Source organism: Psittacula echo (assembly GCF_963264785.1).
Source record: "Psittacula echo genome assembly, chromosome: 2".
Lineage (NCBI taxonomy): Eukaryota > Metazoa > Chordata > Aves > Psittaciformes > Psittacidae > Psittacula > Psittacula echo.
This window is the reverse complement of record NC_137737.1, coordinates 65,627,792-65,654,020: the sequence shown is the minus strand read 5'-3', so window position 1 is coordinate 65,654,020 and position 26,229 is coordinate 65,627,792. Positions and strand designations below refer to the sequence as shown.

Below are 26,229 nucleotides of genomic sequence, written 5' to 3'. Positions count from 1 at the left end.
TTTGTTTTTTAATTTGATGAGTAGCCTGACTGAGGTGCTTTGTGCCAGCAAGGTGAATGTTCTCGGAGAACCCAGCCCTGTTCCCAACACGTTTTGGGGAGGTGAGCTCTCAGGCACCTTCTCTGTAAATTTTGATGACCTGAAGTGTGAAACTGGCACCGAGATGCTGAAGTCGTACATTTGGATGTGCAGGTGCTTTTATGGATCTCAGGTGTAAATTCAGATGTCAATGAGAAGTGACTACAAGGCTTGTGGGATGTTTCAGCTGTTGATTTCTCTTTTCAGGCTGAGCTGACCATTAATGAGTGAATGGGCTCCGCTGGGGAAGCTTGTCCTTACACCATGACAGCTGACAAGTCAGAAGCTGGAGAGTTAGCTCTGGAGCCCCTGCTCACTTGCAAACTATGTCTCTGTGAATATTCCCTGGATAAGATGACTACTCTTCAGGAATGCAGCTGCATCTTTTGTACATCGGTAGGTTCCAGCAGCATCTTTACATTACAGGAGCAATGTAATGGGAGATATGCAGAACTGTGAGATGGGTTTGCTTCTCCTATACAAAAAGGGTGTGTTATCTATGCTGATAGAGGATACTTTCCTAAAGGCATTTGTTATTACCAAATTACGATCTCCTGCTCCACTTAGGCATATACAAATCTATGGGGCCGGATGGGTTACACCCAGGAGTGCGGAAGGAGCTGGCAAGGAGCTTGCTAATCCACTCTATCATCTATCAGCAGTCCTGGTCTAGTGGGAAAGTCCCAGGGGATTGGGGGCTGGCCAACATGACATCTCTCTGCAGAAAGGCAGGAAGGAAGACCCTGGAAACTGCAGGCCTGTCAGCCTGACCTCAGTGCTGGGGAAGGACATGGAGCAGATGATCCTAAGTGAGATCATAAAGCATGTGTGGGAAAATGGAGGGATCATGCCCAGTCATGAACCATGGGTTCATGAAGGGCATGTCCTGCTTGACCAACCTGATCTCCTTCTGTGATAAGGTGACCCACCTGGTTGATGAAGGAAAGGCTCTGGACATTGTCTATTTGAGTAGTAAAGCATTTGACACTGTCTCCCACCGTCTTCAGTGTCCTCCTGGAGAAACTGGCTGCTGATAGCCTGGATAGCTGTATTCTTCACTAGGTTGGAAACTGGCTGGATGGCTGAGCCCAAAGAGTGGTGGTGGATGGTGTGACATCTAATTGTCAACCAGTCAGTAAGTGGTGTCCCTCAGGGCTCGGTGTTAGGGCCGGTGTTGTTTAACATCTTCATTGATGATCTGGGTGAGGAGATTGAGTGTACCCTCAGTAAATTTGTGGGCGACACCAAGCTGGGAAGTAGTGTTGATCTGCTGGAGGGTAGGGAGGCTCTGCAGAGGGATCTGGGCAGGCTGGATGAATGGGCTCTGGCCCATGGTATAAGGTTCAACAAGGCAAAGTGCCGGGTCCTGCACTTGAGTCACAAGAACCCCATGCAACGCTCCAGCCTGGGGAAGAGTGGCTGGAAAACTGCCCAGTGGAAAAGGATCTGGAGCTCAGCATGAATCAGCTTGTGCCCAGGGAGCCAAGAAGGCCAAGAGCATCCTGTCCTGTATCAGCAATAGTGTGGCCAGCAGGGCAGGGCAGTGATCATCCCCCTGTACTGGGCACTGGTGAGGCTGCACCTCAAATCCTGTGTTCAGTTCTGGGCCCCTCACTACAAGAGAGACACTGAGGTGCTGGAGCGGGTCCAGGGAAGGGCAATGAAGCTGATGGAGGGTCTGGAGCATAAGTTTGATCAGGAATGTCTGAGGGAACTGGAGTTGTTTAGTCTGGAGAAGAGAAGGCTCGGGGGGGACCTTACTGCTCCTACAAGTACCTGAGTGAGGTGGGGTTGTAGTGAGGTGGGGGTTGGTCTCTTCTCGCAACTAACAAGTGATAGGACAAGAGGTAACGGCCTCAAGCTGTGTGAGGGGAGGTTTAGATTGGATAGTAAGAAAAATTTCTCCAGAGAGGGTGATCAGTTTATTGGAACAGGCTGCCCAGGGAAGTGGTGGAATCACTGTCCCTGAAAGTGTTCAAAAACTGTCTAGATGAGGCCCTTGGTGACATGGTTTAGTGGTCTTGGCAGTCCTGGGTAATGGCTGGACTTGATCTTAAAGATCTTTTCCAACCTAGCTGATTCTAAGATTCTATTAGTCTGTCTTGCCTTATTTGAAAGACTTCTCTGTCATTCTGCTTTAGATAATTTGTAACTCTTAACGGATGCTCTGGTAGCAAATAATAATACATCTCAGAAGTAGGGAGATGTATTATCACTTGGAAGAAAACCTGATGCATTTTAAGACTGTCAGAGAACTTATGCAATCTATATGCAATCTCAGTCTTTATTTTTTTCTGAAGCAAAATCTTGAAACATCATAGGATAACTGTGAGGTTTAGTTTTCCCATTACAATTTTGAGTACTCAGAGTCCTTCTAAGTCTTGTATATAGTTTTCAAGGGCAATCAGAAAGTCTAAACAAAACCAAACCTTGGCCAATTGAACCTTTGCATCTGCAGTCTATGCTGCAGAGATGCTGCCCAGGTCATGCGTTGCCTGTAGTTGTCAGTGAGGACTTACTGTCCTGCAAAGTCAGATGAAATAAAGCTGATGGAAGTGATAAAGGCGGCAGTTGGGTGAATTTATAAAAGCCCTGCAGATATTAGTACTCTTCTGGTCTCTTTGTCAGCATAGGAAAATAGACCTAGTTCTCTGGTGATAGTGACTTTGATGTACCTGACTAATGGATTTTGGAAACAGGTCAGAAGCCAATGAAAGGATGTTTTTTTTTAACTCTGTATTAAATGTGCTTGTTTTTATTTTTTTAGCAACAAATTGTGGATAAGCTTCAAGCAAGTACATTTAAGTTTTGCCCTTGATTGTTTGAACTTGTGGAAGGAAGGTGATATTTGTGAAGCCAGATTGTGTGAGAGTATCTTAATTTATTCTGAATTCAAGGTAGCTTAAATGAGATAAGAATCCAGCTGTGTTTCAAGAAACCAGGATAAGATCGATTTATATGCATTTTCAACCTGAACTTCATGGATTTTGTTTTCCATGCCAACTTTCAGAAAACAGTTTTGTATGTTAGTTTTAAGAAAACATACAAGTAGGTATGAAGATACTGCTCTAAATTAAAAAAAAAAAAAAAAAAAAGAAAAGAAAAAAGAAGTTAATACCTTTACAGTACTCCCACTATTCTCCAAAAATTCAGTTTCTCTGATTTAGTATCCTCAATGGCACATTAACCTCAGTGTTAGCTGGGCAAGGAAGGGAGGACTGCTGAGGACTATGCCAGGCAGCACTGGGCTCTCCGCTCCTCCAGGGCACTGGCCAGAGGTAGATGTCGATGGTGGCTGGGAATGTTGCTGTCCCTGCCTGTCCGCAGTTGATGCTGCAGCTGCCACCCCATACATATACCCCTTACCTTGCTGGTAGCAGGAAGAGCATCTGCTCTGAGCTTGGTTCTCGAGTGCCATGACAGTGAAGAGGAGAGTACAGTCGCAGTTGTTTGGCATTTGTGCAAACTTCACTGACTTCCTCTGAACCAAGAGCCAGCCATGAGTGACTGCTGAATGCAGCTGGGAGAAGTTTTAGACATGCTCTGTTTATTTCAGTGGGTGTAGTATGTCTCAGTTGTGTTTACGCTCCATGCCTACCCTTTGTCTGGCTGTTGTTGCTTCTGTCTGAACATCCTCTCAATGGACATGTCTGGACTGATGCAACAGAAACATGTAGATCTTACATCCTGTATCAGAGGACTCTGGAAACTTTTAACTTGACTCTATGGCTTTCTGTCTTGAATCCAGAGCGGTTTCTGGGAGGCCGTATGTGTTGCCCCTTGAGCAGCTCCGAAGAGCAGAATCAGAAGCATCTTTCCACAGAGGGCTTTGGTGCTGGTGCTTGCATGGGGGATTGCTAAGGGCCACAGCCTGCAGTAGCTGCACTAGTATGCAATGCCCTAAATTTCCTCCTGCTTATGGCAGGGCTTCTAGATACTTTTATTCTACCCTTAAGACAGAGATTGGGGTAAGGCTGTCAACTGTGAGCTATGGGATCGAGCCCATAGGAGTTTTTCAGCTGGCAACGCCTTTCATCATATGTAGTTTATTCTTATCTCCTACCACTTAAGGTTAATTATATAGATCCAAGAGTAGTTTTAAATTTGAAATAGAAAAGGGCTTGACGTGGACAAAATAGGTTCTGCTCTACTAAGATGAAACAGTTTAATTTCTTTTTTGTTCTATTATATGTGTGACATCTTTTTTTTTTTGCTAACTAATGGTGATTCCATGTCTATGATTGTTTTTCACTGCAGTATTTTTGGCTGTGGAAATAATTGAAAATTGTTACTATTTAGGCATTTGTGGGGGTGAGCTTGTATCTCCTTTTCACTTGTAGCCTGTAAAACCAAGGAATTCAAATGAGTTAGAATTGTGTACAGCTATTTTTTCAGCTTAGAGACTCTTTTAGTAAACATTATGCCTTGTAAAAGCTGTGTTCTAGCCAAAGTAAGTAACCTGTGTTTAAGAAGATGTATGTTTGCATTTTGGTGGAATGTTGCTAGTAAGACAGGAGTTTTCAAATAGCCATGCACATTTTTACTCTCTGTGTTCAGAGAAGAAAAAGCAGATGGCTTGCAGAACACACCATCTTATTTGGTAGCCCAGTCAGGTCTGAAGAGGCATCAGCCTTGTATTTATCAACATGTGTTGCATTTGATGTAAGACTCCACTGAAATGTGAGATAAAGCACACATTTACACATCCTAAGAATTTGAAAATGGCTCTAGAGTACCTGATGGCTTGGCAGTTTGCATTACTCAATTCATTTCCTATACCTATAAAACCTTTGTGGAAGTGCCATGGTGTGGCCCACATTCTTATATATATATATATTCAGCAATGTATGTTTTACAGAACTTTTTGCTATTTGCCCCATTCCCAAAAGTGGAGGGGCTCTCGTCTATTCCTGATACTGCTTATCTTGTTTTTTGTCTTGCCATTCATCCTTCTTGTGTATTTGGTGGGATATCCTTCCTATCTGCAGTCCTTTGTGCTTTTCTTGTCAATTATATTGTGAATATTAAACTTATTCCTAGTCAATTCTACATGTTTGTATCCTTTGTTCTTCTCCTTCCCTCTGATAGCTCCAGAGGTGCTTCACGCAGGCAAGATTCAGCTGTGCTTGAACAGGGTAGTGCCAGAAATGGATGGGCTGACCGCCCAGTTTTGCTTTTGGAGGGGGCACTGGATGTTACCCAGGCTTTGGTACTCATTAAACTACCTGGAAAGTATACATCTTGGAGACTCCTGCCTTTTCAAAACCTGGCTGAAACTGGGAAAATAGCTGGCAGAGACGCGTGGTGTGAGCACATGCACCTCACTTCCTATTGCAAGTGGTTCCTTGGTAGCTGGCACAGCATAAATTACACTTTGGAAGCAGTAGTGAGGACTGTAGGACTAGCAGTAATACTGGAAATACTAAGGGCCCTGTGTAAGACTTGGCGTGAGTCTGGAGCCTGTAGCAGTCATGGAGATGAGGTTTTACCAGTTGTGATAAGATTGCCGTGGTGGCAGTGATGATAGAAGGGAATCAGTGCAGTGCTGTTACTTAAAACATGGTTTTGGGGGTCAGTAAAAAAGCCAGCGTCAGCTTCTTCCTTGCATAACTATTCTGTTTGGTTTTGTCTTTCGTCTTTTCCCCTTGCTCCTTAGTGTTTCAGAGTCCTGATGAGAGCCAGGTGAGCAATAAAAGCATTGCTGCTGTTTACATCAAACAGCTTCTTAGATCCATCTGTGTGTTATTTACTGGAACAGGGTTTGATATGCCTAAGACAACAGGTAACAAACCCTGAAAACAGAAGATATTTTCCTGTATGTGCTTCTGTTGTCAGCACATGTTTGTGCAGAACTAGCGTGATTCACCCTTCTTTTTTTCCAAGCAAATTCTTTGTTGGGTCTTATACTTCTGAGAAATATGTGAGGTAACCGAGTAACGAAAGGTGCAAAACAAATATGATGATCCACCTGTTTGTTATTTTGGTGCACACAATTCAGTCTGAATGAGATTAAACTTCATACAACCTTAGAAGTCAGTGTACAACGTTGAATAAAAGCCCAGGTAGCTTCTGTGTTGTCTTGGCTATTCAACAAGTAGAAGGTGATCTTGAAAGTGTTTGTGAGAACAAGATTTTCCGCTGCAGCTATATGTGACAGCAGGGCCAGGGCTAGACATGGGTGTAAAAGGCTCTTCTGCTGCTGTTGGCAGCCTGGCACCCTGGGCAGCTGCCTGCCTGGTGAGTCAGGGCCTTGGGAGGCTGCAGCTTCTGTCAGGGGGGCTTGCATTCTGCTGCCAGCTACTTTTGTTGGAGGGGAAGGGGCAGCCCTTCCAGAAATAGGAGTTTCTGTGTTGCACTTAAGGCTCCTCTGCTTTCCTTAATCTTTTTAAAAGCAGCTTTGGGTGGCTAAATACTGACATTTTGTCCTTGGTGCTGTGGAGCCTCAGATCACTTGTGCAGGAGAGCACTGCAGAAGTGGAGACAAACTGATGTGGAGGATCAGCACCATCAGCAAAAAGCATGGGCAGAAAAGCCTGAGAGCAGAGGAGACTGAGTAGATGAAAGACAAGGAGAAGGCAGATGAAAAGAGCGTGGATTGCCTGATAAATTGAGCAAATGTACATGAATACTCCATTGAAAAACTACTTAGTAAAACTTCTGAGTAAGGGAAAATTTGTATTTGCCTTAATCTAGCCAGCACTGGGTTTTAGCATCTCTTCTGTTTCTTTGTGCTAATTTTCAAGAAGGAATTTGGTCTGCTGTTCTTCCTCCTCTTTCCCCCATCCTTGGAGACACCTGCATGTGCTCACAGGTACACCAGAGCACTACTTTTTCCTCTTCCTAACTAGACCTGTGCTGTAAAATGCCCCACTTTATATAAATTTCACCTCAGGTTGTTTTCCACTTCCACTCACAGGTAGCAAGCTGTCAAGTTTTGACATTTGGGATTCTTTTTCCATGTTTCAGAATAGCTTTGTTTTAAAGTTATAAAAAATGGAATTCCCACACCTGCTAATGTTGGCACTGAACACATAGCACTTCTATAGTAATTTAGGCGGTTTAAGAACTTCTTAAATGCATTTTTGTGCAGAGTCACATCAAAAGCAGAGTTACTAGGAGTACTAAAAGAGTGCAAATGTAGCCATTGCTTTTTGATGGATGCTACTGTCCAGGAAGAGGGGTTACGTATTTCTGAACTCAACAGAGGTGGCAGCATCTGGACGCTGGCCAGGGGAAGACATGTGAGGAAGAGGGAACTAACATGTTTAATGACAGCATTGCTTTGGTAAAGTTGGTGTTATTGTCATTTAACAAATGAAGAAACAGATGTGAAGTTGTCAATGCCTCAGAGTGCCACAGTAACTGAGCCAGCCTGTGACTTAAGCCTCATGCTCATGTCTGTTTTTGTAGCTGTTGGTTAAGACTGGGTTTGGGCTGACACAGATTTGTGTGTGAGAGAAGTGGTATTCACAGCTGGTTTGGTTTTGGGAAGGGTGAGTTTCTCTGGTCCTGTTCTCTGGTCCTTTTCTGTTTGGTGGTAACAGTTTGTGGCAATGATTACCAGGAAACTATCCTGACTTTTATGAAAGGCTACCAGGATGTGGCGGGTTATGTGTAAGTGTTAGACTATATATCTGAGCAGAATCTAGCACCATTGGTAGCACATCTTCTAAGACAAAGCTGATAACAATATATTTCTCAGATATGCTTGAAAGATTCCCTAAAAAATAGGCTTGTGGAGCAGTGGGAGGCCATTATATTCTGGTCCATTGTCACGTTTGCTTGCTGTTTTCACTTGGTCATGACAAAATGAAATGCTTGTCAGTGATGTTATTCCTCCCCTTCTACTGAGCCACAAGATGACTGTATGTCATTTGAGGCTAAAGGGGCATTTTTTTCACTTTCTTTCAAGCATCTGTCTCAGTAAGGCTCTAATATGGCCTGATGATTTATCCGTTTGAAAGCAATTTCATTTATCACTGTATCTGGTCCATAGCAGTTAAAATGTAGGTTGGGAAATGGAAACGCGTGTTTCATTGGATGTCTGGGTTTTTTCCCTTTAAACTGTGCCTATTGTAAGTTTATCTCTAACAAATTAATAAATGGCTATTTCTGTGGTGTACTCTTAAAAAATATCTTCAATTGGAAAAGCTCACACGTTTTACAGGTGAAGTGCAGATGCCTCCAGGCTAATTGCCAATAGACTTGATTGATCTAGTTGTAAGACCTGTTGAGAAATACTTGAGAGATTCCAGGAGTTTGATTACTACACGTTGAAAGTGATTAGGCCATTTTAGAGATTGAACCTGCAGAAGTGCAGATGTCAGGACAACGATGAACATAATACTAAATGTTATGTAGATCTATCATAAACACTGTCAGTACTGTTGTGGGGGCAGAGTATATTTATTTGAGTACACAACTGATTAAATGCTGAGGTGATTAGGGGGATAGATTTAGAGTTCTGGCATCTCACAGAAGTCAATAATACTCCATATTCCATTTAAAACAACATGACTACTACATTGTCTTGTGTAGCCACTGAAGAATGGGTAAATGGTTAGAAAAAAATGAAAGTTATGTCTTAATGAATAAAAAGTACATAAACACTGCCCAGAACTGAAACAAAAACTAGATTCCTATCTGTTGACTGTTCTGAATCATAAGACACTGTGAACGCCAACTAAAACGTTGTGATTTCCCTTCATATACAGGGTTTGTCCTCACCTAAATTTTGAATTTGTAAAAAGGTTATGGCTAAAAAAGAAAACAAACCCAAACCAATACAGTTTGAGGACAAATCTGGAAGAGAGATATGACATTTTAACCAGTCTTGTGAATTTTAAGATGGAAACCTGAAGTTTTCTTAGTTTTTCTGAAATTGAACTTGTCTTCAAGTTATACATTAGTAGGGGAAACCCTCTTTTGACCAGATGCCTTCAATAATTTCTTGCATTTTCATATTTAATGTAGGTAGGTCATGCCCTAGTACTGGTTAGGAAATACTGTAGATCCATTTTTATCCTTTATGCAGTTAAAAGACTTAACTAATCCTTTACTTATCCTGCATCTACTGCTTTACAGTGGCTAGAAGCAATTTCTGTAGCATTTGACAGGAATACAGGCCAGCACTTTGAATTTCTTTCTTCTTCCTACCCATCCTCTCATGTTTCTTAATGAAACTACCTGTTCAATTTTGTCATGTCACATATGTGGTTTCCTTCCATGCTTTTGCATCCAAACCAGTGAGGCCTCGTTTGGGGAGCTGAAGAGCTGCATGCAGATGGGAGATGAGCAAGGTAATGAAACATGTCAAAGCACTTGAAAAAGCAATATATAGGAATGCCTGAGATCCATCTTTTGTCTCTGGTACAGAGATTGTCTGAAAATGGCTTTGAACAGAAACATAAGATTTCACAGTAAGAGAGGTATAGTGTCTTTGTCATATCATTACCTAGCAACATAATACTGAGATTATACTTTGAACTCATTGTTATGTTAAAATGCAGAACTGTTATGGTCCCTTTGCAGATTAAATACATGCCAGACATTTTTTTTCTTTCCTTTTTTTCCTGGTCAGTACATTGAAAATCCCCTTCACACAATAGACTTTGGGGAAAAAAAACTTAAAATCAGAGCAGCATGTAGGGGAAGTGTTGAAATGAAGAATTCATGAATAGCCTGAACAGAATTTTCTGTTCATGATGCTCACAGCTGACCACAGAAAACACTTTCAAAGGTTAGAGGAAGTGTTCATTACTGAAGAAGGAATTTTTCATGTTATTAGTTTGTGCATTCCTGCATTGGGCTTTTAGGTGCTTTTTTAGAGATTCTTCCCTCATGTTACGACAAACACTTTCAGCAAAGCCTGAGCTCCAGGAAAGGAACGTGTACTTGGGCCATATGTAAATATTTACCTAAGTTGTAATCTTTCTGACAAGTCCTGCAAGATAAAAAGAAAGTAATGCATATATGTTGCATGATAATTTGATCCGGGTACTTTACAGGCCTTAACTCACTAGATACTCATGAGTATCATTTTGTGAAGTAGGTAAATGGATATTGACTCTATCAAGTAGAGGAAGGCAATGGTCTGAAAGACAAAAATGGCATAAGAATAAAAATAAAATCTTGCCCGAAATGGTTAGACAGAAAATTGTTTGAAAAGCTGTCATTATACATGATGAATCTCAGGCAGAGAAAAATTGCTCGTAGTACGCTTTACACTGAGGTTGACAACAGGAGGAAAACGTGCTTGGGAAAGTTAGCTGAGCACCAAAACCTTCTGTTAGGTGTGCTGAGTTTTACTGGTGGAATTACATTATCACATTTGAAAAGATTCCTCTTGCTTGGTTGCATCAGGATTTTTTGTATGCATCCCAGAACACAGATATGTACATGGTATAGTTGCTCAGTGGGGAAAATCTGAGTAAAGTGAACATAGCTGATTAGCTTACACTTGCAGGTATGGAAATTAAATATCCTTGTGTTGGTGTCTAGCATTTATTTAGGGGTGAACATAACATAGCCAAAGCTCAAATTTTGTAGTCAGCAGGATTCAAGCCTGTTCAACAAGACCACAATAGACTTTTAGTCTGCTTCCTCAACCATTTTGCTTTGACTATGTGGCACGTTTGTTGAAACCTTGCTGTGTTGGTAGAAAGGTCACTGTTGATGACTTTCTCTGGCCATGGAGAATAAGACGATGGTATCACTATCACTGTAAGCCACAGGTCCTGTTGTGCGGCTTCTCCAGCCACTGACTGCTCTCCATGCTTGTAAGTCACCACGCTGTGGGAAATTCATGGGGAGGCGTAGCCCAGGGATGCTGAGACCATGTAATTTCTTGGATGTCACGATTAAGATCCTTTCAAGGAGCTGCTAATACCACAGAAGGCTGGGTATCTTGATCTTACCTTCACTTTGTAGAGCAATTAAGTAGCATAGGTAGTGTGTACAGTTTTTCTGAGATACTGCTGATCTTTGTAGACAAAATGAACAAAAAGTCTTTTGTATCTGTATATATTTGATGTCTGTATAATGTATTCTCGATAGTGTGGGAAGACATGCTGCTGAGAAGGTCAGTCATGATTCATTATATAGACATTGAATCCTCTTTTCATCACATTTGCAGCTTTGTACATCTTTTCAGATACTTCTATTTGCTACTTCTCAAGTAAGTAGCTAAATTAGTAGCTGAGCTGTAAAGAGCAGTAAAACCCCTCTAAAAACAGTCTTACTGTTAAACTAAAGGCATATTTAAAAATTCTAGTGATTTTCCACTGGCTTTTCTTTGCTGCTAACTTGTGAAAGAGGGAACAAGAAGTTCATATTCATGTACAGACTTAGGTAAAAAGCTTAATCCTTCAGTGGTGAATGTTAAATGCTTCCTTTGAGTTTCCCAGCACATTTAAAGTCCTTCCATGAACTTGTTGAATTACACCCACAGCACCTTTTCCAAGTGCAGAAAATCAAGGCAAAAATTCAATACCTATAAAAACTGTTTAACACGGAAGTTTTCTGTGGAACATTTGAAGACCCATGGCACTTCACAGATCTATTATAAAATCTCTCCAAGTCACCCTCTGAAAGAACAGCACCCTCTAAAAGTATCGCAGAAGTCTCCAGTTGCTCACCTGTCCTTACCTACAACCAAGAGTGAGCTGGAAGAGGAGGAGAATCCAGATGCTTTAGCAATCATCAGAAACCTCTGTTCTCCTGGCTAGGTAACCCTAATTGTTAAGATACTGCATATTGAAACTGATTGCAAAATCCATACTGTGGATTGAAGCTCCTTAAGAGCTTTGTGCCCATCCAGAAGGGTAATTGTCAGTGCTCTGAGCTTCTGTCCTGGAAGTCTAAATTAAGAACAAGCCTCTGGGCTGCTTCTAGGCCTGTAGTAACTTCTTAGGCTTTGTCCTTGCTCTGTAACCGGCTGACCTGAGCTGCCCTCAGAATGCAGATCCACTGTACCATGCTGTCAAAACAAATTACTAAGTATCAGGCAGCACCACTGAGACAGAAGCCAGGATCTTAGCGAAAGTAGAAGGTTGCTCTTCCATGCTTGCTGAGGAATTCAGGCAAACAAACATTAAGGGAAACATTCCTTCTTCCCCGAATGCTGCCCTGAGACTTGATCCAGAAAGTAATAAGGTCTTCCATGAGGAGAGGTAGCAAAATGTAAGGAGGCTCTGCTGAAGCAACACCCACGATTCTAAGAAGTGCACCAAACACGCTGCAGCATGTGCAGGCTTTGGGAAAGGAACTTAAGGGGCAGAACTTTCTGTTTGCATTGTTCATGATGGAGGCTGGATACCGGGCACTGAGGCTGCTGCTTGAATAATAGAAGAATAGCTCCTGGTTAAATCTGGGCTGATATTCCCTAAGGAGCTAATACTGTGTTCAGTTACTGACATGATTTCTTTTTTGCTCTTCACCTGGATTTCCCTCACCTCCCACATACTCCTTGCACCATCAGTTCCTTACAGCCTGCCCTGCTGCTTTCTTACAGGGGTGTGTGCTAGATCTGAATCCATTAGTGCCTAATGAGCTAGATATTTAAAGCTTACCATTTAGGTTATACCCCTACATTCTTCTAAATGAATATGCTTCAAATATTTACAGATCAGAAGTAAGGTCATTTAAAATAATGAGTTAAGCTGATGCTACTTGCTTGAACTAATACCTCCATATAGTTCATCACAATTAACCAAAACATGTGGACATGGGCATTTCAGTCAAGAGACAGACAGAATAATAAGGAAATCTCATTTCCATTTGTAAAACTCCTGATTATCCTGACATTTAAGAGGGTACCAGTTTCCAATAAAAAATACAAATGAGGAAGTGTCTTTAATCAGAGCATGATATGGAAAGCCCTCTCAGAACAGTTCAAACTAACACTGACTTGAATGTTAAATGCCTGTAAATACTGGGAAGACATTTTGTGAAGACTCTTGGGACTTTACCAGAGCTGATGTTCCAAAAGGCTGTGATTTCCCAATAACTTAGCCACTACCTTCTGAACTCAGTGCCTGTTCTGAAAGTTGGCCTAAAGTCTTAAAGACCTTACACTTTGACATATTTCTTCAAAACTAATGGGGCAATATGGGAGGAAGCCAGGAATACTGAGGAGGGAGAGGAGAAGTTTATCATGTGGGCATGAAATACAAATCTATAGGGAACAAAGCTTCATTAGTCTTGCTGCTCATAAAATATGTTGGTTTTCATTTACAATAAACTTATGCAAGCTGATACCAGAATTTGCCAGAAATCTATGTTTTGTTATTTTGTTAACAGTGATTTGCAATTAACTGTATGCTTTGTCATTATTTCGAGGAGACTCCCTTGTTTTGTTTGACTTAAAAGTGTGCTTACTTATTTAGCTGTGCAGTTTGGAGGTACAATTCAAGCCCTGTTCTTTGGTCCATTGCAGGAGGTTTATGCTGTGAAGCCTCTATAATATGTTTTAAAAAGACAAGCTAAATATATTTGAAACCAGCATGCCAAGTAAAATGTGGGGAGAGCTATTTTTTCCTTGGAGGGCGAAGGCCTGCCATTTTTGTGTAATGGAACAATTTGGAAACGTTCATAAAGCATTCTCCATGCTGCAGGTAGACTTTGAATTCCTGCTCCACAGACGAGGCTAATGATAAATCATGGTAAACCATCAAAATTACTTGATCTATGTGGGGGGTTGGAGGTGGGGGGAAGAACTGATAGCTGCACATTTTCTAGGGCAGATTATAACCCCCTAACTAGGCTATAAACTCTCTTCCCGTTTTATGATACTGAGAACAGTAGTCTCTTTCTTGTAAATGAAGTATCCTACAATGGAGACTGCTGGCTGAGAGTCTGAATTGAGAACATAGGAGGAAAGACAAAAGAGCAAAGCCTGTTTAATTAGGATGAAAGATACTCTCCCCGCTAAAGCCTCCAATCCCAGTTTAGCAGAGCATAGGGGTTGTTAGCACTGAAAGGTCTGACTTGCCGACTTGGGTAAATGCAATGCTCAGCAGATGAAGTAATGCATAATTAATTGTTCTTTATTGCATTCTTTCCAATATAATGACTTGTAGCATTCACACTTATAATAATTGATGTTTCTGTGTGCTGGAGCTCCAAGACAGCAAGTTATGGCAGTGGAAGTGGTAGCTGTGCAGCATCTCTAGCATGTGTGTGTTACCAACATGTGGGCTATAACTTTTTTCTTTCTTTACTTGTTTTTAGTGCCTAAAACAGTACGTACAGCTGGCAATTCAAGAAGGTTGTGGATCTTCTATCACATGTCCAGACATGGTGTGCTTGAACCATGGGACCCTACACGAAGAAGAGGTACCAATGCTTTTTTCTTTCTCGCTTTTTTTTTAATATACCCGCCCCCCCCCGGATCTTTTTTATATCTACATAATGAATATGATCATAAACTTTTTCCTCCCTTTAATTACCTTTAATGAGCTTTTGGCAAGAAGCCTGACTGATAAGAGGAACTAGAAACAAGCAGATGTTTTTCAAGGGTTTTGTTCTTTTTCACTCCCTCTGTGCCTTGAGGAAAGGCTTACTTGGCATCCTGACAACCTCTGAATTACCCATGCAGGTGACTTAACCAGAATACCCTGTATCCCAGAGTTGCTGAGCCTCCATTACTGTTGTCAGTTAAATCAGATTTGATTTGACTGCAAACACTGTAATTCTTGCACCTCTCGTAGTTCAAGAGCAAGAACTCAAACTGATGGTACGCAAGGCCAGAATTTCTTCATGTATGTTTATACTGGTCTGCAACAACCGATTTGAAGTCCAATATAAACATGCAAGACTCTGTATAGTTATATAGAAAGAAAGGTAACTGCACAGCACTGGGTGGAAGTAGGTCTTAGGAGATTCAAGCGTCTTCACTCCCAAGGCAGATATGGGACAGGCTGAGAGCTCAGAATCTAAATGAGGTTTAGGTAGGGCTGTTTGCGCATCAGACACATGCACAATCTTCCAGTGTAACCGGAAGATTCAGTTTCAAAGTCGGAGGTGGAGAAACTGGAGGGGAAAATGTGCTCCTCAGACCTTCTTGCACCACTTGGGACAGTGGGGCCCAAGGGGATTTTAGATTGCCCCTAACAGGCTGCCTGATGGCTTTCCCGCCAATGCTCAAACAGCCTCCTGCCTGACTTGGGGCTGGTGTAAAGTTTCTGAATTGCGTTTAGCACCAAACCCATGATGTGGGAGAAGCTGTTGGCAGCATGGCTGGAACCCGAGTAGGTGCCAGCTGTTCTGTGCATCTAGAAGGCCACAGAAGACTGTGGACAAATCTGATGTTGCCCTGCAGCTATTCTTGCTTTGTAAACCAGGTAGCTGCCTGCTGGGCCTGAGAACACACGCAGGAAAAGAAAACAAACCAGGAAAAAAAGGTGGTTAAGGGATCGTAGCTGGTTTTGTGCATTCTCTCTGCATTTGTTTGCAGAGACAAAATTAAAGAGAATCAGGTCTCCATCCCTGAACTGAAGAAAAGCAGCTTACCTTCTTGGTTCCCTTGAGCCCTGTGACTACAGATGGCATAACTGTGGTAGAAGTATATAATCTTATTAAAATGCAATCACAGGCAGTGAAATTCCCAATACCAAAAATGCTGTTGTTCCAGAAGAAAATTGTGATCTCCTCTCCAGCATACCCTTGAAACACCATGCTTAGCTGAATCAGGGCCTGGGAGTTGCAGCTATGTTTGTCATGGCATGCCAGGATATGGTGGCGCTTTTCTTTGGCTGAATACAGCTATTGTGGGAAGTAGCCAGCTGTTTCCTTTCCTCCTTTCTTCTGTAGAGATACTGAGAGGGTGTAGCAATGTCTCTTCTACCCATCCCACCAGGTTGGGGGTTTAGTCTTGAAAATGTGTTTTTTAAAGAGAATTAACAAATGGTGGCATTATGATGCTATAGGAATCAGAGAGATATATTTCCCCTTAGTAAAGCAGGAGAAAACTCTAGGGCAGGTATAAATGAACCATTAGCTTAATCCTAGGGTGTTTTTTGGGCTGAAGGCAGAATGACTAAAGAGCCCACATGTGCATTAGTATCCCGTGGATGAACGAATGTTCTGATGCTCCCTTTTGGCAATGTGCTTGAAAAACAGACTTCCACTTGAAAAGCAAACGGGCACCCAACCTGGTTAAAATGAGCTGCTCAGGTATTTTGCCAAAATCCTTTCTTTAAGGAAGAAACTCCCCCTAGAGCCCCAAAGGCATGATAGAAAGTATAGATTATGTCTGTTAGTAACATGGAAGTTTAGTATGTAAACTACGGAGTGTGTATGAGCACTCTGTATTCTGTATTGGTCTTTTTTTCACCTTTGTGTTAGCATCAGAGTTTTGAAAAAATACTTTTCGTGTCATGTCCATTTCAGACTCTGCTCTGACTGATGTTTACCAGGTACTATTACAGTTTGGAGAAAACAGCAGTTCAAACTGTCCTTGTCATGGACATGGTGTTAAATTGGTTCCTAAACTTTGGACTAAATTGTGTCTAATTATGTTAGCTAACATGGTTGTTTTGTTTGCTCTTTAAGTGCCTTTTGCACTTGCCTGTAAAGGTGAATTTAGACATAATTTGAAGTGAAGGAAAGCCTTTTCGTTGACTTTGGTATATTTTGGATTGAGCTTGATTCAATGAAGAAACTGAACAATTAATAACAAAGCTTATAAGCAATTTATAACACATTATAGCTATGAAGGTTCCTCTACCTCCCTCTCTTAAGGTCTTTATTCATACTGTATAGGAAATGTTGGGAATTCAGGCTTTACTTATGGCCTTTGTGCCTCTTTGGACCTGAGAAGAAAATGTTCCAAAAGAACTGAAAATGTAGAGTCATTTATTGAAAATATGTTTCCTGAAACCCCTCTGTTTGGTTGTGGGTTTGGTTTTTGGTTTTGTTTTGTTTTTTTTCCTCAACAAAATCCAGTCAAAACCGGTACATTTCCCAGCAGTTCTTTTTTGTTTTGACAATAGTACATTCAAACAGAAGGAACTGTTCCACTGGAGTGCAATCCTAGGTCAAATCTTGACCTGTTACATCAAGATAGCAGCTGCTTGTATTATAACTGGTTTTAAGTAGAAATAAATGGGTGTTGGTGGTGGGAAGGCAATGGTTTTGGCTACAGACTCTGTTTCAAATAGCTGTTTGCACAAAAAAAAAAAAGGGAGTTTAAAAGCAATCTCATCAAACAAGATGTTTGTCCTTTCAAGCTCTAATAGTACGGTAAACAAAGATGATTTGGATTCCTTCCTGGCAGCAGAAGGTAGAAGGAACATCTTACGTTAATACAGTTCTTTTTAACCGTGCAGACTTCTGTCTAGAATATTCCAATCTCTCTTGGGAATTTGCTCCATTGATTTCATTGGACCCTAATCTAAAAAAGGGGTAATTTATCATGGTTTGAAATAGTTTTGTTTGGTGCAAATCCAATCAGCAGTGTAAGCTAGGAATCAGGGTAAATCTCAACTGCAAACAGGGATTTCTAATGCAATACTCACTTGGATAATGTCTGGGGGATTGTGCTTTGCTCTTTCTGATTCCTGTATTGTTTTGAAGCTTGTAGCATTGATGCCAATGATCCATGTATACATAACCTGATCTGGATTAAAACCATGCAGCAGGCAGTAAAGGAGTTACTGATTTGGGCTGTCCTTTTGTGTCTTTTGAGAATTACCCCTTTGCATGCAGTGCGGATTCTGCTTTTTGTCACCCCATCGGTATAGACTATGATCTGCACTAATACTAACCTGACAGAGGGTTGTCAGCACTTTGTAAAGTGATGCTGAAATGGGACAGTGACCCAGATCTTAGAACTCTTAATTGCGCTATATTCCATACGCAGCTGAACAGAAATCCCATTGGATGTCAGTTTAAAATAAGAGTTTTATTTTTAATTTGAAAATTAGTTTACAATTTGCTCAGGGCGATTGAAACGGTAAAATGAAGAGGAAGCTGAGAAAATGTTGCAGGCCAACCTATCTTTTTCAGGGTCAAAATTACAATTTTGGTTCTTCTCATTTACTTGTTTTTAAATAAATCCAAGTGGAGCAAAATGAGAGAGTCTTAATTTTGTTTTTATTTGCCACTGAGTAAGAGAAGAGCTCCTTAATGGAGAAAAATGGATAATTTAATATTTCATTATGACTCTAGTGAGCATGGTAACTGGTGAAGAAAGGTGTGGGTGTAATTTCTAACAATGAAGAGTCTGAACTCCCATGCCCCTTTCAAAAGCAAACCACTGCCCAAGTTAAAACTATTTTGCACTCCTTGCAAAGCCAGACAGTGCCCATGTGACTGTGACCTTCTCAGAGGAGGGCAATGCAACCCCTTTGCAAACAGCCATTGCTGCTGCCAATGCAGGATCTGCCCTTGTTGTGTATCTGCTAAAGTGAGAAAGGGAGAAGCACTTGTACTGGTGAACTTCCCTGCCTTGGCATTATCAAGGTTTGATTCATATGGGTGTGAAAGGAAATAAGATCTATTCAGGTTTCTTGATTGCCTCCTTGCATCTCCCTTGAAAGCCTGAGAATAGGTGGAGCAGAGATTTTCCCTTTCCACTGTGGTAGCCAGCATTTGAAAACAGGGGAGTTGTTTTTCCTTGGCTCCTGGTTACTGCACTGCCTGGGTTACAAGGAACACTCTGCCCCTGTGTAAACCGAACCCAATTATTTCGAATGCTTTCATTTTCCTTCCTTTGCTCTTTGTCTCGCATAGTAACAGGGCCCTGGTTATCGCACCACATTGGGCAGTCTTTTGGAGACTTGGCAAGGGTCCAGCTGGAGCCTTTTGTGGTAGTGAACCTTCAAAATTAAGCTTTTTTTCCATGGATATTTTTACTTCAGGTGAAAGCTGCTGCTGTTACTGAGAGCTCTTACATGTTCTTGTGCTCTATAACAAGGGTATTTTAATTGCATGTGTTGTTTACAGGGTATAGAAAACCAGAAAACCTACTTCAAGTCCCAGCAGCCTGCTAAGTCACAAATCAACATCTTTTCAGGAGAGGAGAGTTCTTGCCTCTCATTTTCTTCATAGGTTTTTATTGTAACCTTAACCCAGTACTAAAAAAAAAAAAAAAAGAGAGAGAAAAAAGACCAAAACCTTGTCCTGTAGCATTTCTGGCTATATTGAATAATTTTATAGCCTAGAATAAGAAATGTCTGCTTTACAACGTGCTTATGGTCTTTCTGTCTTGGCCCTTTGCCACCTGCTGGAGTGCTGGTTTGCTTCTTCCCCAGATCTACATCATGTATCTAGCCCAGAAGTGTGTGCGACTGTGCAGAAGAGGAGGTGTTTGGGATGGACTCCTGCACAGGGCTGGAGAAGTTGTATGAAAATGAACATTTAGACTCTGGTGCCAAGTAGAAGATAAACACCTAATCCCCTTACCATGCTCTCGGCTGTCCTCCTCAGTTAAGCATAAGTGGGATTAAAAGTTCACTCAGGAAAGGATTTGCTGGGTTTTTTTGGGACCTGATACTCATGTTTCTTTTTTTTCTTTTTTTTTTTTTCAATTTTATTTGCATGCACAGCTTTGATGTGTCCCGTTTCAGGCAGGAGCAGACTGTGTATTCCTGTCCTCTTGCCTAATGATATTAGACCTGTGGGAGGCTTTGGCTCAGCACTTCTCAGGTTGATCCCCATGTGAGTGTTACTGGGGTCTGATCTTTCTAAGCCTGGGAGAGTCAGTGGCGGTGGTGTGTGTTCAACAGCCAGAGCTGTATGCAGGGATGCAGGACCTGAACTGTGAAAAGGGTACGTAAGAAGAAGAGTGGAGTTGGTGCAACCAGTGGGAAAGGCTTTCATGGTAAAGTCAGGTCTCCAGTTGGAGAAAGGAAAGCTTACAGTGCTGACTCTGCTTCGTATTGAAATCTGCAGTGACGCTCCTAACTCTACTCCCACTGTAATCAAAAAGGCTGATTTTTAATACATGGGAAGTTCTGCGCTCAATAGAGCTGCTCTTGGAAAATTGTTTGTTAAAAGCAAAAGCAAGCACAGAAAGACCCCAGACAACTAAACAATTCACTCAAGTGGCTCTTACGGCATTGAAACTCACTGTTTTAATTTAGTGGTAATGAAGTGAAATTTAAAGTAGTTACCGATGCTCACCCAGCTAGAGAAAAGCAATGACTTCTTTTGGTTTTCAGACTCCATTTAGATTTGCAGCTGCCCTGTGGAGAAGTGGTCAATACTGAAATGATGTGTCTTGTGGATTTTATACAGCTTTGTTGGTTGTCATCTTCACTGAAGCTGCTGAACTTGACTCTTTTCCCCCTGTTTGATTGTTACTTGTTTTCCAAGAGTGTTACAGCTGATTTCTGATGAAGAATTTCCCAGGAAGCACTCCATGTCTTACAATCATACTAATGCAATATTGTTTAGACATGCAAATACTTTCATACTAAAAATAGGTTACACCCTGAATTCAGAAATTGAACAAGGACAGTACTTTTGACCCAGGGCTGTCTTGCTTGACTAAGAGTATGCTTTGTTCAGATTTGTTTGTGTTTCCTATTGAGATATTAAATCCTTTGATTTCTTCCAGTGTAAGTCTTTTAAGCATCTTTGAATACTTAAATCTTGACATCAGATAAATGATCCAAATATCTACTTCAGAATGCAATTTTAATTCCAATCGATTTGATGTGGATGTATTATTTTCTTTTTTCCATCTACAAAAGCAAATTATCCTCAGCTTGATGTTGAATTTTGTGTTGGATTTTTTTGCCTTTGTATTACTTCTCATGAGTGCTGTGTCACACATCCCAGAAGGATAGCAAGGGCCAGTGTCCACTTCACTGAGGACAAAATTTTGCCTTTTACAGTAATCTGAAGGACTGTGTTGGGATGTTGGATGTGAGGTTTGAGAGCCCTTCATTTTGAAACTGCCAGTTCTGCACTGTCCCACAGTGCTTCAGATGATGAGGTGCTGTATTAGTATTAGTCTAGGTTTATTTTCAGTAAAAGAGAAACGGATTTTCAGTGCTGGTACCATATTACAAATGAATCAGATAAAGAGAATGATCTCAGATTCTAAGTCCAACAAACATGTGGCTCCTGAAATGCCTGTAAAGTTTCTTTGAACCCCTCTTTACCTAGTATGCAGGTTTGTTTAAGGGCTTTGAATAGGGTGCTTGGTTTTCCTACATAGACTGTTGATTGTCTTTTAGGCTGCTAGTTTAATTATGGTAATGGTTAAAATGTGTCAGCAAAGCCTGTTTGTCTATGCCAACTAAATTTGTTAATTTCAGTCCAGTTCGCAGTGAACTGGTGCATGTGTAAGTCAAATTCCAACAGCAGTGGCATTAACCATCTCAGCCCAAAACCCATGAAGAGAACAAAAAATGGAAACCAAAGAGCTAAGTGACCCCTGCCATTAAGGCTGAGGAATGAAGAACCATTCATTTGAGCTGTATTCTTCTGCATGAACAACATACTGCAGTCTAGAAGCCTGGCAAGCTGTCACCCTTTGTTACATTAAACCGACATGAAATAAAACGGAGAAGCCTGAAGTAAATAGGGAATCCACAGAGAAGGCTTTCCTATGCATAGTAAAAAAGACATGGGCTGAACTACTGGGCTGTGTTGCTGAAATAGGGGAGATCAAGAGCTACTTTAAATTTTGGAAAAGGAAGCCAAGGTATATAGGAACGTGGTGGTGAAAGCAAGCAGGGAAAATTGGTGGATTGCAGAGCCGGCTCAGTTGAGCAGGTGTGTAGAACAAGGTGCTTACTAATTCTTTTCAAGTCTGTGTTTCTAATATTTTTTCTGTGTGTTTGTTCTCATTTCAGATTGCCTGTTTGGTGCCGGTTGACCAGTTTCAGTTATACAAGAGACTGAAGTTTGAACGAGGTGTGAACCTTTTGGTTTCTATTACCTTCGTTTTTAACGTGTCAGTGGAGGCAGCAGTATTGCATACTGCAGAGACAATCCTTTTGGGCAAGTTAAAGAAGAGACAAGAAGATACCTTTGTTCTGAAAGAATTTAAGAGCAATCACTAGGCCTGACTGTGCTCCATAGACAATTCTTTTTAATTTATTTTTTTCTGAAATTATTTCAGTGGAGCAGAATCAACAGACTGGTGTCTTACTGAAATACCACAGTTTTACTGAAGCTTGCGGGCAACACCTTCAGATTGCATGCCTGAGGCTCCATTGTTCTTCCTGCAGCATGCTCGTCCTGGGTCTTTGAGGTGGTGGTTGTACTGGTAGAACTAGACAAGGTGCTAGAGGCTGGTGCAGTATGCACATAGTCCTTTCATACATCCATAGGGATCTTCAGAACTTCTGGGGGAGACAGACCCTGCAGTGTGATATGGATTTTTGCAAAAGCTGCTTGCTCCATGCAAGGAGCTATTCGTATGTAGAAGCCTCATGTGTGCTCATCTAGTGTATTTTATTTTTCCTGAGGGATAAATGGACCCCTCATTACTGAGTAAGGCCCATTAGTAAAGAAGTTTGAAACTGAAAGTTTTACTGGGGCCCAGCTTTCCTATGCCAGAGGCCAGCCTTCTGCTTCAGAAGGTGGTGCCTTGCCAAGGCTGAAGAATAAACTTGCTAGTCAGAAAGATGAGGTCCCATGCTGGTTTTAAAGGCTGACACTGACTTGAAAGCCTCAGCTGGAAGTTGCAGCGTTTTTCAAAGAACTCACTCCATGGTGGCTTGCAGGGTAGTGTATCTGGACTGATCTATCGTGACTCTGCCTGTTTTCAAACTTCCTTGAAAGACTGTTCGTGTTCTCGCTTTACATGGATGCCTAGATGCAAATAGATTTGGAACATCTGTATAAAAACACAGAGGTTCATAAAAGTGAGGCACAGTAATGCACTTGGAAAGATGGTCACGTGGAAGAATAAGTGGGTTTTTACAGAATTTCATCTGGCATGAGTCACAGTGAATGATCACGAAGTACAGAAACTGCAGCATGCCCCCAAGTTCATGGACAGATGCAGATTGTAGCTGTGATTTTCAGGCGCTCAGGCCAAAAAAGAAAAAAAATCCTAAACCCTGCTTTTATTCTTTTATTTCTCTCTCCTATTTTACCTCCTTCTTGTTTATCCTTCATTCCTTAAGAAGTCCCTTCAGTTCATAAGCCAAGCAGTGGCTTGTCTAGAGCCCTAGACAGGGGAAATGAGAGCTTTTAAATAACCATATTAAAGCAATTAAGAAACAGACATTCTTGCAATACATTGATCTGTTTTATATAAAACCTTTTTTTAACTGAGGTCTGTGAAACTAAGGATTTCCTGGTATCTCCTCCTCTGTAACTAGCCAAAGCTGAACTCATGATCTTTTGTCCCATTCCCTGTTACATCTCTTTTTTTTACTGCCTCCCACACAGAGAAGCCTGAAACTTGTCTGTTTTTAAAATCCTCCTTTTCTTTTTTGCCTAAGTCTGGCAAATATTCCTCCACCTCCATTACCTCTCTTCTAAGATCTATCCTTTCTCCTTTATGATGAGTAAAAACTGGCATACAAGCAGCAGGCTTATACGTAACCTTTTTGCCTTGCCTATTGGTCACAGCTATAAATCCAGCATACTGATTCCTGCTAACTAAAGCTCTGAGCTGGACACCAGCCTAATCCCAGTCCTGGCTAAGACCTTTAACCTGTCCTGGATTTAGCCCTGTTCTCAAGGCTGACCTTTATGGACTCACCAGTTGGACTTGGCTTATTAACTTCTGCTGGCCTGAAGCTTGTTCTCAGACCTGACCCCAGCATGGCAAGACTGCGTGCCCTGACCAGTGCCAACCATCACTGGCCTGAGAGTCTTTTTCTGAAACCAGCAATAAACCTTGCTTATGGCACCTGCTGGGGCTGAATTCTGACCCAGAATCTGCCCAGGGACTCGCAGCAGTGGAGATCTGTTGTGTGTCTTGTGTCTGTGTCAGCCTTAGTGCAACCTAGCCCTTTTCAAACCTGGGGCTACAGAAAACCCAGGCCTCTCCTCTCTTAAAATAGACAGGTACTAGGGTATCCTTCATGATAACATCTGATATATACATAACATCTGATATATACATAACATCATTATAACTCTGATAACAGTGCTTTATTCAAACCTATAGCTTCCTATTTTAGACCTTTCTCTCAGCTTTATTCTGTTAAGATATGGGATCTTTGCTTCAGCACTCCCTTTGCTTTACTAGAAATGCTTCTTGGGTAAGTCACAAGACTCGCTCTGTAGTCTTTGCTTACCAGTGTTCAAGTGATTGGTAAAGCAAATGCTTCTCACCCTTCCAGGCATTTTGTATTGTGAGATGAATTTTGAGGAAAATTTTGAAGACCTGAAGAAGGGCTTATACATCCAAAGCTGTTTTTCCCATCCCCCATGCTAGCTATTTTAATAAAAGAGATTTCTTCTCCATTTCCTTATTTAAAAAAAAAATAAAAAGGGCAAATAATATTGGGTGAAAAAGTAGTGAGAAGTAACTGTTATCTAGTTGTATATCTGTGGACATTTGCTTGGTTCAGTAAGGAATGCACTGAAAATATTGTCTTGTGAGTTCTGTGTGCTTAGAATGCAAATGTTTTCAGGCTTAAAAGCAAGCTTTCTTACATATTTGTAACTTCTCTGCATCCAGTCAGGACCTAGCCACAGAGCTTCCATGCAGCATATTTTAACAGAAGAAACAGGAATTGCTCTGTGTCTGTTGAGGAAGGGGGTTGATGTGGTCATCAGAAGTAATGAAATAGAGGAATAGGATGTGGTTAGGACACATGCATTATACTTCTATTTTTGTGACAGTTGCCCAATAGACCAGGTGATAGATGATGAGGATCTCCATTTTATGCCTGACCAAAAAGTAGTCAATTTTAAAAGGAAGTGTTCCTAATATTCTGTGAAAAGCATAGGCTTCAGCCTTTCATCGAGTACCTCTCCTGAGCCAGAAGTTCTCTTTTCTTCAGGGTGCTGTCTTTTCCCTATCTGTCTCCCACCTGCTTGCTTGTATGTCTTGTGAAAACTGGCCCATTTCCTGCCGGCTATTGACACTGTTTGGGAAGGCTTTCCTCCTGAGAGTGCAGCAAGTGTGTCTGAACTGGCTCTGGGGAAGCAGGGGAAAGGCTTGGGAGAGAAATGGCCCTAACTATAGGATGGGGAAGCTTGTCACAGCAATGAGATAGCCTCTTTCCTTTTTTTTGGCTGCTCCTTTTTACTTTTTCCTGGTTTCACTTTTAAGCCATGGTAAACCAAACAGTCTGAGACAGCATGGATTGCAAAACACCATCTGTAGGTTCTTTGTAAAATGGAGGAAGTGGGAGAGGAGGAAGTTTCATCTCATCCATTAGCTCTTGATACAACAAATTTGTAAAAATCAGTAAGATTTACAAGCCAACTCCCCTCCTCCCAGTGATGTTAAAACCAGACATCCTAGCTTTCATCCAAAAACAGGATAGGAGAAGTTAGGCTTCCAGAGGTATGTTAGGCAGCTGTCTGTGGGAGCTGCATTTTGTCTCATTTTAACTGCTGTTTATCAACAGAAACCATACAGAACCTACTGTGTGAAGACTTAAATGCAATAGCCAGTCCTAGGCCATGGTCTTGACTAGTTCAGAGTTTCTTTTAAGAGACACCAAGGGAAGCTACAGAAATAATGGTTTCTCAGTCAGGACACTACTTTTTAAAAGTGTATAAAAATGAAATATGGCTTGTACTGCCCATCCATGTGTCTCCCTTCCTCCAAGAAATGAAGCTGCAAACCGTTTTGTTCCAGCTTTCATTCAGTACAAACCAAAATGTTTGTTTGGTCTGTGGGGCGAAGGAAGCACATGTAAGAGAATAAGAGGAAAGAATGCAACAAGTTCATGAAACAGATAGAGGTAGATGGTGCTGGTATTTTGCTGGTATTGCCTAGAGATGACATGACTGGGGCACCTGCTAGATACCCATCCACCAGCCCCCTTCACTGTGGGTTACCAGCAACCTCCTGCAGAAGAGTAGTACAGGCCAGGGTACTGGGATGTGCATAGGAGGAAGTGCCTTCAACTGTTTTAGCAAAATTTGCCAGAGGACATGTGTCTGGGGCCCTTGTGCAGCTTTTTGTTTCAAGTGGGACAATATTTTACCTGCTGGAGGTACATCGTAATGGCTTTGGCATCTCACAGTCAGGGATTTCCACCTGTTTCTGAGACATAC

At 41.5% G+C, this 26,229-nt stretch overlaps 1 protein-coding gene across 1 annotated transcript in view; it reads left to right on the top strand.

Annotated features, from left to right (window-relative positions):
- Window positions 1–309: 309 nt before the first annotated feature.
- RNF144B (ring finger protein 144B) overlaps window positions 310–26,229 on the top strand; it is a gene marked incomplete at both ends in the record, with an annotated part of 30,396 nt that continues 4,476 nt past the window's right edge. The window contains 3 exons of the mRNA XM_080609592.1: window positions 310–474; window positions 14,308–14,412; window positions 21,885–21,945. Of these exons, the coding sequence (XP_080465718.1) occupies window positions 310–474; window positions 14,308–14,412; window positions 21,885–21,945 (331 nt within the window). The remainder of the gene's footprint in view (window positions 475–14,307; window positions 14,413–21,884; window positions 21,946–26,229) is intronic.